The following is a 14,977-nucleotide window of genomic DNA, read 5'->3' as shown; positions in this document are numbered from 1 at the left end:
GACAGTAGGAAATAGAACTCAAAGAACATGGAAGGATTTTCATCCCACGTGTGGAAGGACAGAGTGTCTTTGTTGTGCTAGAAGGAGAGGGAGATAGAAGAGCACATTGATATAGATGTAGGTAGATTATTTGTCTGGAAACACGAAGACCAAGGAGCTGCTGACTGAGAAATTGCATTTTCTTTGTGAAGTAGGAAGTTACCTGACAGGCTTGAGGGGTCTAGGGATGAGGTAAATAAGCATTGTAAGCTGTGAAATGAATGGAGAAAGTGAAATCTCTATGACATAAACTAGAAGAGAAAAGTGGTGGAAGAAATGTCCTGAAATTTCTCAGTGATCAATTTGTCTTAGTTTACCTGAGACTTTCCTGTTTATAACATTGAAAGACACTTGTTTCGGGAACTCATCACACCCAGACAAACCAGGATATTTGATCAACCTAGTTGAAAGGTCTGTTTGTGGTTTGTAATCAAGAACTAATAATATACCCATTAAGGTCTTATTACTATCATTAAATACAAAAGTCATTTCCATTTTAAGAATGGAAAGCCAGGAAAAAATGTTTAAGCAGGAGCTGTAAAATATTTAATATGTGCTAATTTCTCCAATCATTATAAATTATTATTTTCTACTCATAAAATTTTAAGAGTTAAGGCATTTGATTCTTCTATATATCACCTTGATAATTAAGAAATGATTGCTTAGGGTAATTTATATATATTCGCAGTAGTTACAGTTTAATTCTAAGTTTTTCTACACTTAAGGCTACATTATACGGTTTTAGAATGTTATTTTTAGAAATTTGTTTTAGTAGTAAAAATATGGTATTTTTATTCTTAATATTCTAAATATTTCTAAATGAATTTTGATGAATATGCCTCTTCTTTGAAAATTAAAATGTGAGTTTGAGTTTTTAACTTTTTTATCCTTAAGTACTTTAGAAACAAAAATTTTCTTTAAAAGTCTTAGTTTTTGTTATGTTTCTAAATTGACATTAGTGAAGCATTGCTTGACTCAAGCTTTTGAAAGGATTGGGCACTCTGCTTCTCTGTTGTTTCTGGCTCAGCTGAGAGATCCAAAGTATAGGTACTGATACCAGGTTGGTCAACTTTTGAAGGATCTGAAATCATTTAAACATAAGTAATGTTCTGGGGATATTTAATTTTCCTATTTTGGGTGCTTTATGCTGGATATTTACATTTCCTTCTCATTGTGTCTCTTCCTTTTTCTACTTATAGAGTGTTTTACTACACAGAAATTTAACTACACAGAAAGAATATAATATATTCATTAATGACACTGACAGGATTTATTGGTCTATGTTGCATTCCACATATCACCTCTGTGATACTGGACACATTTTATAGTATGTTGGAGTTTTAGTTTTCTTATTTTTAAAAATGGGTAATCAGTGCCTAGTACGTAGTATTATGACTCTTCAAAAAGTTAATGTAGATAAAACAATTCAACTGTCTGGCATATAGAAGGCATGGGATGAAAGGGCAACTTTTCGTATTACTTATTGAAGAACAGTTAACTAAAAACAGTTGAAGAGGCAAAGAGTAAAATGGTGGTTATCAGAGCCTCGGGAAATGGGGAGTTGTTCAAGGGGTATAAAATTTCAGTTATACGTGACGAATAAGTTCTAGAGGTCTGCTATATCATACTATTCATAGTTAACAATACTGTATTGTACACGAAAAATTTTAAGAGAGAAAAAAATGCATGAACTCCTTTATCAATAGTAGAATTTTCATAACTAACACTTACTATGTTTACTATGGGCCAGTAACTACATGTATTCATTTAATCCTGACAACACCTCTATAAGGTAATTTCTATTATTTATTATCCCATTTTTTTAGATGAGAAAACTAAGACACAAAAATATTGAATGCCTTGCTCAAGACTATAAAAACCCCACAAGTCACAGTGCTGGGATTTGAATCTATGTGTTTTGGCTCCTCTGTCTCTCCAAGAAACTCTCAGTTTTGATTCCTGTACTTTGCTCTTAGTTGTGCCTTAGGTAATATTGCTCCTCCCTCTCTTTTTGTCTCCCAGTGTGTTCTGGACAGACTTTTCTCATAACACATGTAATACAGTGACATGATTTGGCTGTGTCCCCACGCACATCTCGACTTGTAGCTCCCGTAATTCCCACATGTTGTGTGAGAGACCTGGTGGGAGATAACTGAATCACGGGGGCGGCTTCCCTCATACTGTTCTTATGGTAGTGAATAAGTCTCATGAGATCTGATGGTTTTATAAGGCATTTCCCCTTTCACTTGGCTCTCTTTCTCTCTTTCCTGCTGCCATGTAAGATATGCCTTTTGCCTTTCACCATGATTTTGAGGCCTCCCCAGCCATGTGGAACTGTGAATCCATTAAACCTCTTTTTTCTCTATAAATTACCCAATCTTGGGTATGTCTTTATCAGCAGTGTGAAAATGGATTAATACATACAGTATTGCCTCTAAATTTGTTTCTATGTCTATCTTCCTGTGCTAGGCAGAAATATTCATGAGAACAGTAGTTATTTAAAACTAAGTTTTGTGTCTACAGAACTTGGAATACAGAGACACTGTATATTCACTCAACCTTTGCAGTGGGAACTCTCCTTATTTTTTTCTGTACTCCCTAACTATGCCATTCTCTCTGTATATAAAAGTATTCCAGTGTGAGTCCGCTCGAATACCCCCAAGGTTGACAGTGACACATTCGAACAAGAAATATAGACATATTATAGAATTACATGTAGCACCAAGAATTCCTTCTCATTAACTAAAAGGCTCTGGTTTCATCTGCAGGCCATGCAACATGGTGTCTGATGTTGTGCAATATTTTCCTCTCTCTGTTGCTTCTTAGGATTGAGTGAGAAGAAGCCTGTTTTTGAATAAATAAACAGCCAAGAATCTGAACAGGCTGACTTCAAACCCGCTATGTAACAGCTTTGTGATGTCTGGCAAGTTACTATCCCCTTTGAAGTATAGTTTTCTCGGTGATAATGAGAAGAGTAATATTAACACTCTCACAGGGAGGTTTTAATAATCCAATGAGATAATGTGAACTGCTGAGCATATGGGCCACAGATAGTATATGCTCAATTAGTGCAAAATATTATTACTATTACCATTATCTTCATCCTCATCATCTCTTATCCCCTTGAACTGCTATGGCCTAATCTCAGAGGCAAAGATTTTATCCTGCTCATCATATGCTCTCTGTTCTACAAATACATTCCACCACCAGGTTTTGAGTAATGATGCACAATATTTTCATCCCAAATCTTTGGTTATTTGTTCATTTTAATGAGACCAAAGCTGAATGATTAAAACTGTTTTATATTTGAATATAAAATGTATGTATAAATATACTTCAAACCTAGCCTATTCCAAAACTTTTTTCTTGGGTCATGTCATGTGATTTCCCTGTAGAGTTGAAGCTTTGCAGTTTTGAGGATAACAAAGTGGACTCAAATGTAATTCTGCTTTGATGTACCTGACCTTCATTTGTGTGTGGCCCCAGAACCCCTGTGAATTCAGGCTCCTGGGGGGAAGAGCCATCAATCAGCCTGGGAGTGGATTCCTCCTCCTCTTCCTCTTCCTGGGCCTCCTCAGGCTGTGGGGGTGGAGTGAGGAGCTCTCTGTTCCCTGAAGGCATCACAGTGGCTATTTCAATCTGAAAAAAAAAAAAGAGAGAGAGAATTTCTTCAGGCAAACTTCTCAGTCACTCTGTGTGGCAGTGACACAAATTTAAAATGTACCCATATTTGCCACAAGAGGACACTCATGTTCTAAAGTTCAACAGTTTGACCATCCTGCTTCCTTGGAGAAACACACATGGTTCTAGTAACTGTTGTTGTTTTTAATTAGTTTTGTTTCTCAAATCTTAGAAGTTGTTTCCAATGCTTTTTTTTTTTTTTTTTTTTTTGGTCTTCTTGTTCTTTAACATCTTGTATGTTTGTTCATTTCATAGGTTTTAAAAAAAGCTCATTTATTGTTTTCTAATAATAAGTAGCATTATAAGAATGCATCAGTGTTGTGAAAGCTTCACATTAATTCAGAAGTGTACAGAGTAAAATTCAAAACTCCCCTTCACCATCCAGCTCTCATTCTACTCCCCTTGAAGGTAATAACTGAGCAGAAATTGATACTATTATCTTGTCTTTTCAATCCTTGATTTCTTAGGTTCAAATATTCTATTCCTTACCAATGACTTATACTGTCTCCAATGGCATTTTACTGAAAAGTATCCTTTATACTAAAATAAAATATATAGTGACATAAAAACTGTGATTTGATTGTGATATGCCATTTCTCATGTGTTTTCACTATTATTAAAATAACAAATATTGTAACGATATCTAGGTATGTTAAAATGGACTTCTTTGAGAACTTTGACACTAGGAGGCAGTTATAAAATTACAAAATTATTCAAAGGTTATTTTTTAGATGTTGTATTTTAGATTATAACTGCTTTGTTCTTATCTAACTTGTACATTTTAAGTAATAGAGTCATTGCTTTTAAGAATACTGTTTGGATTTAGAAGAAATCTTCTCTTTCAGATTTCTTCCCTTGTCTGAATGTCTATTTCTTTGTGGTACTTAGTAAATATCTACTTTTCTGACGGTCTTGTAAGCTTGGGCTGAAAATTTGCTCCAGGCAATTGGGATGGCAACATCCAGGACCCACCTTTTGTGGCCCCATGTCCTTGTGGTATCCCCAGAAATCCCAGAGTTTCCCTTAACCACACCAATATGGGCTTTTGCTTTTTTCCACCCTTCTTTATTTGCTTTCATTAAGAAAGTAAAGAAACACATAAATTATTTCTGGATTACTTTATACCAAATGATGTGCAAACTATTCCTTTCATCTATAACACAGGTATATTTTCAGACCAGATACTTTCTAGGTGTTTGAGTAACCAAAAAATTTTAAGGATACACTTATGATTTAATGTCACTTTTAATAGATTTAAAAGCATTGCAAATCACAAATGAAAATTATCCTTTTTAAGGAACACTAAACTTTCTTTTATCAGTTTATATTTCTGAATTGTGCATCCTTCTGTGCTTCCATAGAGTCTATCTATTTCAGCTTTTTCTGTGCTGTATTACATTGGTTCCATTTGTTTTCTGCATATCCAAGCCTGCTGGATGGTAAAGTATGTCATGTCTTTTATCTGTGTACCTCTAGGCTGTAAGCATAATAGGCAATCAGCAAGTACTTCTTGAAGTGTAATTTTTTCAAACTTTGCTTGTCCAAAATATATCTAATTCACAGCTCTATGTTTAGAGATTTTCTGAGACAAATCAGTGAATGTGCTAATACTTACTTTAAATTATTTAAAGCATGAAATCAAAACAAAATCAGATTATACTGTCTTTGATACTTTAGGAGCAATACATGAAGATACAATAAAGCTTGACCAGAAAGCTCCAGCTGAGAAGTTTGGGCACATTTTCTTAAACAGAAAGACATACGGTTTCCATCTGTAGGTCAGAATGAGGCAGATTCAGAAGGAATGGATTTGTAGAGAGACCGAAAGGAGGCTCCAGGAAGAGCGGAAATTGAGACAGATGTTTCATGGAATGGAGGCAGCCTAAAGGGAGAAACAAATTCCAGACACGTTGCCTTGAATCTTAGCTTTGTAAGAAAAATGTTTGCACATACTTTTTACAGATAATTGTTTTTCCACTGATTTGATGTGAAGCTGTAAGATCTCACTTGTCATCCAATATAATGAGGCAAAACAGCTTTTTGTGTTTATCAAAAATTGTTTTGTTCATGCTTCCTTGCAAATAAAACATAAATGCAATACAACTTTGAAAACCAAGAAAAAGGAATGCCTTTTCACATCAGCAAAATTGAAGAACCTCAAAATACTATGCCTGGAGAGACTTTTGTTTTGTAGACACATTTATTTTCACTATTAAATAGAAGTGATTTAGGCATCTTTTCCCCCTCTTCAACAATCTTCATACTGTGGTATGAAGTTATGAGGCAATGCACACACACACACACACACACACACACACACACAAATAGTCCAGGGAAACAAGACCACCTGGCCTTCCGTGTGGCAGACTTGTATGCTTATGTTGCAGAAAACCATATTTGAACATAAACACAAATGACCAGAAAAAAATCCCTGCCCTTTTTCTCAAGCTACAATTGGTAACACTTGGATGCAAACATAATTGAGCCTCTTCTACAAATATTCATAAATTCTTTCAGCTTTATCCTCTATTCTTTTTTATTTGGCTGCTTGTTTTACGCTGACTTGCTTCTTCCTGAATTAACTTTTAAATCTGTTCATTATCTTTCCCTAAAGTTTAAAAATATAATACAAATGGTCATTACTACGTATGACTTTGATTTCAGTCAAAGCCACTGCACTTGTGTGTCTTCTTAACCTAGTACCAGCAGGGTACATCTTTGAGTTGACTGGTTTGCAGTAAGTTACCTATTTTTATTCTCTTGTGTACCTGGTCTTAGAACTGTAGATAACTTATATCATGGTAGCCTTTGCTTAGGGAGTACATTCTGTGTCCACGAAACAGTATATCTATTCCAGAGATGACAAATGGATAGCTCACAGTGACCTAGGCTGAGTGAGAGATCAGCAGATGTCAGTATGAAGAGATAACTACCAAGAGAAGAAGTACTTAGGCCTGTCCCAGTCTCTGCACCCTGCACAGCGCTGACTCCATGTAAGCAACATATCACCTCAACCCATTCTCAGGGTAAAAGCGGTTGAAGTGACCCTGAAGTGTCTCAGACTAAGTTTCTGCTCCCTGGAGAAATAAAGAGACTCTCTGTAGAAAATCATCCAATTACATTTATTGTATCAGATTGAACTGGGACTTTTACTAGCAATATTTATGTTATTATTAAAAATATGACAAAAGATTTAAAACTTTTATTTTCTAATAATCACCATTGTTGTCCACAGAAGATTATCTCTATAAAAACACTCAGAACCATTTTAAGTGACAATAAGATTTGGTTAACAATAATTTTGATGAAATTCATTTGCCCCTTAGCAAAAAGTGCATTTAAATGATCTATATAATTATATTGCTGCCACTAAGCCTACTTTTTTGTCTTAATTTCAGGGTAAAAATATGAAAAACTAGTGTGTTCAGAAACAGCAATCACACTTCTTCCTGATTGCTTCATTATCCACTGAGTCCTTTTAGTACAGATTTCTTGTTGAACATGTTAATTATACCTGTTTATAAGGATCATAAACCATTTTCTGCCATTCAACATTGTGTTTGAATTAATAAAACTCTTTTTTTAATATTTTAATTTTAGTTAATCTACAGCTAAGTTTCTAATAAGGAAATCAATGATAATGTCATATATATGTTATGAAAAAAATGCTGTTAAGAAATTCAAATAAACCAGATTTGATTCCTGCCTTTACGAATGAATAAAAGGATCACCAGGTGAATGTGTGAATTTGTAAATGATGGAAGGTTTGCCAGTCTTTATAATTATCTAAAATGTCTGTGTCAAACATTATGCTTAAGTTATGATCAACTCTTCATTTTATTTGTCAATATTGTTTTCTAAACATCTATCAATATCATTACTTTCGCTCCCTATCTGCCATCATCACCATTATCTAAATTACTATCCTCTCTTAGCTGGAATACAGCAATAGACTACTTATATAAAGTTAGGATGTCCTCTAGTGTAGATGTAGTAAGAATGGACTCTTTTAAAAACAGCTTTATGGAGATATAATTCATATATTATACAGTTCATCCATTTAGAGTATACAGTCCAATGTTTTTTAGTATGTTGACAGTTATGCAACTATCACCCAATTTTATAGCATTTTCATCACCCAAGAAAAAAACTCTACAACCATTAACAGCCATTTCCAACTTCTCTCTTCTCATCCTCTCTCCTTCCCCCCTCCAACCTCCTGGCCCCAGGCAATCACTTACCAACTTTTTGTGGTTGTACTTTTGCCTAATCTGTTTCTGTATTTGCCTATTCTGGACTTTTCTCTCCTCTTTAACTGTAATTATGTATCTTTCAACCAACATTTCCCCATTTCCCTCTTCTGCCTAACTACCTAAGCCTCTGGTAACCACCATTCCACTCTGTCCTGTGCAATTAACTATTTTAGATTCCACATACACTGAGATCATATGGTATTTATCTTTCTATGCCTGGCTTATTTCACCTAACATAATACTCTCCAAGTTCATCCATGCTATCTCAAATGACAGGAGTTCATTCTTTTTTATGTCTGAATAGTATTCCATTGTGTGTATATACCACATTGTATTTATCCATCCATCCATCCATTGATGGACACCTAGGTTGATTCCTTGTCTTGGCCTTTGTGAATAGTGCTGCAATAAACCTGAGAGTATGGATATATCTTTAACATACTGATACATTTCTTTTGAATCTATACCCAGTAGTGGGCTTGCTGCATCTTATGGTAGTTCTATTTGTAATTTTTTAAGGAATCTTCACACTGTTTTTCATAGTGATTGTACTGATTTACATTTCCAACAACAGTATGCAAGGGTTCCCTTTTCTCCACAAACTCACCAACACTTACATTTTATCTTTTAGTAGCCATGTAATCAATGTGAGGTATGCATTTGTCACCTCCAGAATAGAGATACTGTTTCATGGACACAAAATGTACTCCCTAAGCAAAGGCTACCATGAGATAAGTTATCTACAGTTCTAACTACTAACAGTTCTAACTACTAACAGTTCTGATATCACCAAGCGGTGAGTACCATTGGACCCCTTTAAGCTTGCTATTCTGTCCTATTTTTACTTAGAATTTGGAGGCTAAACACTGGGCACCTGTTGGCCAGTTAAAAGCAACTAGCGCAGCTGCCAGACTAAAAACATGGGTGTCAGGCTTTCTGGGAAAGGGCTTTTTAACAACCCCCAACTCTTTGGAGTTGGGAGCGTTGGTTTGCTTGAAACCAGCTTCCACTTTTCTTGTACTTCCGCTCTGAGCTGAGGGTCGACAGAGAGGAAAGCCATTCAGCTCTGGGGTCCCAACAAAAAGTTGGTTGACCCTGCAGCCATGAGAGGAACTCTCAAAGTCACATCACCCAAGTGAGACTTGCCCATCTATCCTATCTATTCTGACCCTTGACTCCTGGGTCCTAATGCCTGTCAGACAAACTTCCTCCCACATCTCTTCTCTGAGGCTAGTTCTGCTTCTAAAAACCACTCCGTCTCTGGTGCTTTTCTGTTTTTTTCATATAAGAATGATTTCTAGCATAAATTTCGTGATGCTGTTCCTTTCTTTAGGCACCCAGGCTCACCAATCAGAAAAACATAATTTTTGCCCAAAGCCCCACTGGGGGTGTTACTATCTGGAATTTTAGGATCCCTCCTCAGACAAGCAGGCCTAACAAAAGCTATTCCTAAAGCTAGGATATGGGGAGCCTCAGAAATGATATCCTTCCTATTCATATGATGAGAAGTAAGGACAAAAGGCATCACTCTTCCAACCCTGGAGATCCCGTCCCTCCCTCAGGGTATGGCCTTCCAGTTCATTTTGGGGGCATAACATCTTCATAGGACAGGGGTAAGGTCCCAATACTAACAGGAAAACAGGACTCTAACAGGTTTTTGAGAATGCATTGGTAAGGACCACAAAATCTGCCTTTCCTTGGTCCTCTTTGTGGTCTAAGAGGAAAAGTGGTGTTTCTGCTGCTGCATTGGTGAGTGCAACTATTCTGATCAGCAGGGTCCAGGGACCACTGCAGGTTCTTGGGTTGGCGGCAGGGGGAACAAACAAACCAAAACTGCAGGCGGTTTTTTCTTTCAAATGGGAAACACTCAGGCATCAACGGGCTCACCCTTAAAATGCATCCTAAGCCATTGAGACCAATTTGACCCACGAACTCTGAAAAAGACGTGGCTCATTTATTTTCCTGCACTATGGCCTGTCCCCAATATTCTCTCTCTGATGGGGAAAAATGGCCACCTGAGGGAAGTATAAATTATAATACTATCCTGCAGCTTGATCTTTTCTATAAGAGGGAAGGCAAATGGAGTGAAATACCTTATGTTCAAGCTTTCTTTTCATTGAAGGAGAATCTACAACTATGCAAAGCTTGCAATTTACATCTCACAGGAGGACCTCTCAGCTTACCTCCATATCCTAACCTTCCTACAGCTCCCCTTCCTATTAATAAGCCTCCTCTAATCTCCCCCACCCAGAAGGAAACAAGCAAAGAAATCTCCAAGGGACCACAAAAACCCCCGGGCTATCGGTTATGTCCCCTTCAAGCTGTAGGGAGAGGGGAATTTAGTCCAACCTGGGTACATATCCCCTTCTCCCTCTCTGATTTAAAGCAGATCAAAGTAGACCTGGGGAAGTGTTCAGATGATCCTGATAGGAATATAGATGTCCTACAGGCTCTAGGGCAAACCTTCAACCTCACTTGGAGAGAAGTCATGCTATTGTTAGAGCAAACCCTGGTCTTTAATGAAAAGAATGTGGCTTTAGCTGCAGCCTGAGAATTTGGAGATAACTGGAAAGGGACAAATTCCTTACTGGTCAGCAAGCCATCTCCAGTATGGACCCCCACTGGGACCTCAACCCAGATCATGGGGACTGGAGTCATAAACATCTGCTGACCTGTGTTCTAGAAGGACTAAGGAGAATTAGGAAAAAGCCCATGAATTATTCAATGATGTCCACCATAACTCAAGGAAAGGAAGAAAATCCTTCTGCCTTCCTTAAGTGACTATGGGAGGCCTTAAGAAAATATACTCCCCTGTCATCCAACTCCCTCAAGGGTCAATTGATCCTGAAAGATAAATTTATTACCCAATCAGCCACAGATATCAGGAGAAAGCTCCAAAAGCGAGCCCGGGGCCCTGAACAAAATCTGGAAGCATTATTGAACCTGGAAACGTTGGTGTTCTATAATAAGGACCAAGAGGAGCAGGCTGAAAAGGAAAAATGATATCAGAGAAAAGCCACAGCCTTAGTCATGGCTGTCAGACAAACAAAACTTGGTGGTTCAGAGGACAGAAAATGGAGCAGGCCAATCACCCAGTAGGGCTTGTTATTTGTGTGATTTGCAAGGATTTTTTTATAAAAGATTGTCCAATGAGAAACAAGCTGCCCCCTTGCCCATGTCCATTATGCCAAGGCAATCACTGGAAGGTGCACTGCCACGGAGGACAAAGGTTCTCTGGGCCAGAAGCCCCTAACTAGATGATCCAACAACAGGACTGAGGATGTCTGGGGCAAGCACCAGCTCATGTCATCACCCTCACTGAGCCCCAAGTAAGTTTAACCATTGAAGGCCAGGAAATTGATGTCCTCCTGGACATTGGCATGGCCTTCTCAGTGTTAATCTCCTGTCCCAGACAGCTGTCCTCAAGGTCCATTACCATCTGAGGAATCCTGAGACAGCCTGTAACCAGGTATTTCTCCCACCTCCTCAATTGTAACTGGGAGACTTTGCTCTTTTCACACGCCTTTCTTGTTATGCCTGAAAGTCCCACACCATTATTAGGGAGGGACATATTAGCCAAAGCTGGAGCTATTACCTCTATGAATATGGGGAACAAGTTACCCATTTGTTGTCCCCTGCTTGAGGAGGGAATCAACTGTGAAGTCTGGGTATTGGAAGGACAATTCAGAAGGACAAAAAATGCCTGCCCAGTGCAAATCAGGCTGAAAGACCCCACCACTCTTCTTATCAAAGGCAATATCTCTTAAGGCCTGAAGCTCATAAAGGATTACAGGATATTTTTAGACATTTAAAAGCTCAAGTCTTAGTAAGAAAATGCGGCAGTCCCTGCAACACCCCAATTCTAGGAGTACAAAAACCAAATGGTCAGTGGAGACTAGTGCAAAATCTTAGACTCATCAATGAGGCAGTAATTCCTCTATATCCAGTTGTACCCAACCCCTATACTCTGCTCTCTCAAATACCAGAGGAAGCAGAATGTTAGGAAGCAGGATAGTTGTCCAGAAACATTGCAAACTTTCATTTGTCCTCTATGAACCCTATTTAATAACCATATAAACAAGCTGGGGCCAGCCTGTTGGAAGATGAGAGAGCACATGGTGGAGGGGAGAGGAAAGTCACTTCAGCTGAGGCCAAGCTAGTCCAGCCAGCACTGTACCAACCTAGCATATACCTGAGTCAACCCAGTGCAAACCAGCAGCACATCAGAACCCATATATCTGAACTACAGAGCTGTGAGCTGAATAAATGGTTGTTTTAAGTAACCAAAATTTGGGATTGCTTGTAACACAGCAAAAGCTAACTGATACAGATTTTTATATTGTATCTGTGAGTATTTGATTAATCTCTCTCTCCCCATGAGGATAAATACTACATATTTCTTTTTTTTCCCCATTATAGTCCCAGCTGCTACTCCAGTATGCCTAGCAATTATTAGCCCTCCTGAAAAATACAGTTGAACCAGTACAGGTAAATCATGGCAATTTTTGATACATTAAATGATTGTTCTGTGTATAAGACTAAGAAAATATTATAACAAGGTTAAAGTTGCATGAGAGTGACAGAGCAGGAGTATCACCATCTTGGACAAGCACTGTCATTTTAAAGTTTATGTTGATCAAAAACTGCCTAAATTCAAAGGGCATCAACCTAATGGCTAAGGTCAGCATAACCATAAACCACAAATAACATCTCCAACCAGAAACATTCCAAACCCCTCCCCGACCACAGACATGCTAGCCCCGAGATAACCTCCCCTCTGCCCAGATACATTCCAACCTCACCATAAAATTTCCCCCACGCAGAAACATTCCAAGCTTGTGATGGGCCCTGTCGCCCTAAAACCAATATATACTCTTAGTCTGTAAGGGAGAATGCTCCTGACCAAAATTGGCCATAAGCCCCTTTCAGGTTTATTTCTCTAAAATAAACCTGTCTTTGATTGTTAAACTACATTTCATGTGTCTTTCTTATTTATCTCATAGGGAAAGCAGGTATGAAAATACATTAGTTATGGCTCAGACATCTCCATGTCTGCCTATGGACCTTCATTATATGTGCTAACATATTATGAAAGGAAACTAAAGAAGATGTGCTTCAACTTCTTTAGATGAAACTAGCTTTGAATCTATTGCTGAGCCAGGAATTTTAGCTAGATATGCTCTGTATTTGAGGGAAAGATGGAAAAATTATACACCTAGTGGTAGAACCACTCCATTGCACAACTCTAAGAAGCACTATCTATGTGGTATTCTATGTGAATGGTGCTTCCTAGATGTGTACAATGTAATAGCCTTACCTGAGTACATATTAACTCTAAGTGATCAGTTAACCAGTCTTCACACCTAGGTTTCTCTTTTATTTCTCTATATCCTCTTTATCTCAGTCACACTCCTTACAATTTAGACTTAAAACCTCAATTTAGTCAGGGAAGCATAATTTTTTATTAACCTTTCCTTTGCCTGTATGTGCAAATGGGAAATAAGGATAGTCCAGGAAATCCCTGAAGAAAGAGAAAGCAAAAACATGTATACACTGAGATCCTTATTGATTCATTGATATTTATGAGGATACCGTTTTTCCTATTAGAATAGGAAAAACAAGGAATATTTTAGTGTAGATACACCTAAGGCCAGAGATAGTCACATTAAGGTACCCATGCCAAGCAATTGAAGTTACTTTCAGTTGTTCTCATCATAGAAAAGTGATATTTAAAATGCCCAATGAGAAAAAATGATTCTTCTGAAGCCATTAGGAGCAGCCTCTTTATTCTTGACTCTAGCTGATTAGTGATGATGATATAGCTAAAGAAAAGAAAGCAAGCTAAGGAGGTAGCCTAGAAAAACTGAGTTCAGAGAAGAATGGTTTGTTATTATGGTCAGCACTGTTTGGAGGAGGGAAATACTAAATTTGTTGAAAATGAACAATTTAGTCCACTAAAGAGATTATATCTGACATGGAGAAGAAAGGTTTCATTGGATCTCATCATGGGCTAGATGAAATATTCTCCAATTATGAAAATAACTAGCATGAATTCTGTACTCAGCCAAGTATATTTCTGCTTAAATCATCTATAAAAATGTTAAAAATTGCTCCCTTTATACAACTGGGAAATGGATAATAAAGAAAAAGTTGAAAATGTCTATATTATGGCAAGTCACATTAGTAGCTGTAACAAACAAGTCCAAAATCCCAGTGGTTTAACACAGTAAAAGATTCTATCTTGCTGACATGCTATCTAATGCAGGTAAACAAGTTTATGACTTTCCTCTATGTAGTTACTCAGAGATACAAGTTTCTTTCTTGCTAGGACTTCACCATTTTCAGCTTGAGACTTCAAGTTTCACTGGTATTGTCTGTCCATTGACAGATTAAGGGAAGAGAACTAGCCACATGAACCAACTTAGAAAAAGTAAACAATGTGTTTTAGCTAAATGCCCAGAAGGGAAATGAAACAGGTGAATACATGGAATTGTCTTACCCATCATGTAGATATAGCTTAAAATTTCATTCTGACACAATACTTATTTCTCATAAAAGTAAGAAAAATTATAACAAACACTGATTGTAGTTTGCAAATCTCCTATATCAATGTTAAATAAAAGTTTTCAGCCGGGCATGGTGGTTCACACCTGTAATCCCAGCACTTTGGGAGGCCGAGGCGGGCGGATCATGAGGTCAGGAGATCGAGACCATCCTGGCTAACACGGTGAAACCCTGTCTCTACTAAAAAAATAAAAAAAATTAGCCAGGCGTGGTGGCAGGCGCCAGTAGTCCCAGCTACTCGGGAGGCTGAGGCAGGAGAATAGCATGAACCCGGGAGGCGCAGCTTGCAGTGAGCCGAGATCACGCCACTGCATTCCAGCCTGGGTGACAGAGCGAGACCCCATCTCAAAAAAAAAAACAAAAAAGTTTTCATACTTGTCAATTTTAAGGGATGACTAATTATAGGTTGATTTATCTAGTACATATCATTGACATTAGAA

General features: G+C 37.7%; 1 protein-coding gene across 1 annotated transcript in view; it reads right to left on the bottom strand.

Moving 5' to 3' along the window:
- EPYC (epiphycan) overlaps positions 1 to 14,977 on the bottom strand; it is a 42,558-nt gene that overhangs the window by 11,115 nt on the left and 16,466 nt on the right. The window contains exon 3 of the mRNA XM_030821831.1: positions 3,504 to 3,678. Coding sequence (XP_030677691.1) covers positions 3,504 to 3,678 — 175 coding nt within the window. The remainder of the gene's footprint in view (positions 1 to 3,503; positions 3,679 to 14,977) is intronic.

Source organism: Nomascus leucogenys, chromosome 10, assembly GCF_006542625.1.
Source record: "Nomascus leucogenys isolate Asia chromosome 10, Asia_NLE_v1, whole genome shotgun sequence".
Lineage (NCBI taxonomy): Eukaryota > Metazoa > Chordata > Mammalia > Primates > Hylobatidae > Nomascus > Nomascus leucogenys.
Note: the sequence above shows the minus strand (reverse complement) of the source record. Positions and strands in the feature narration are given on the sequence as shown.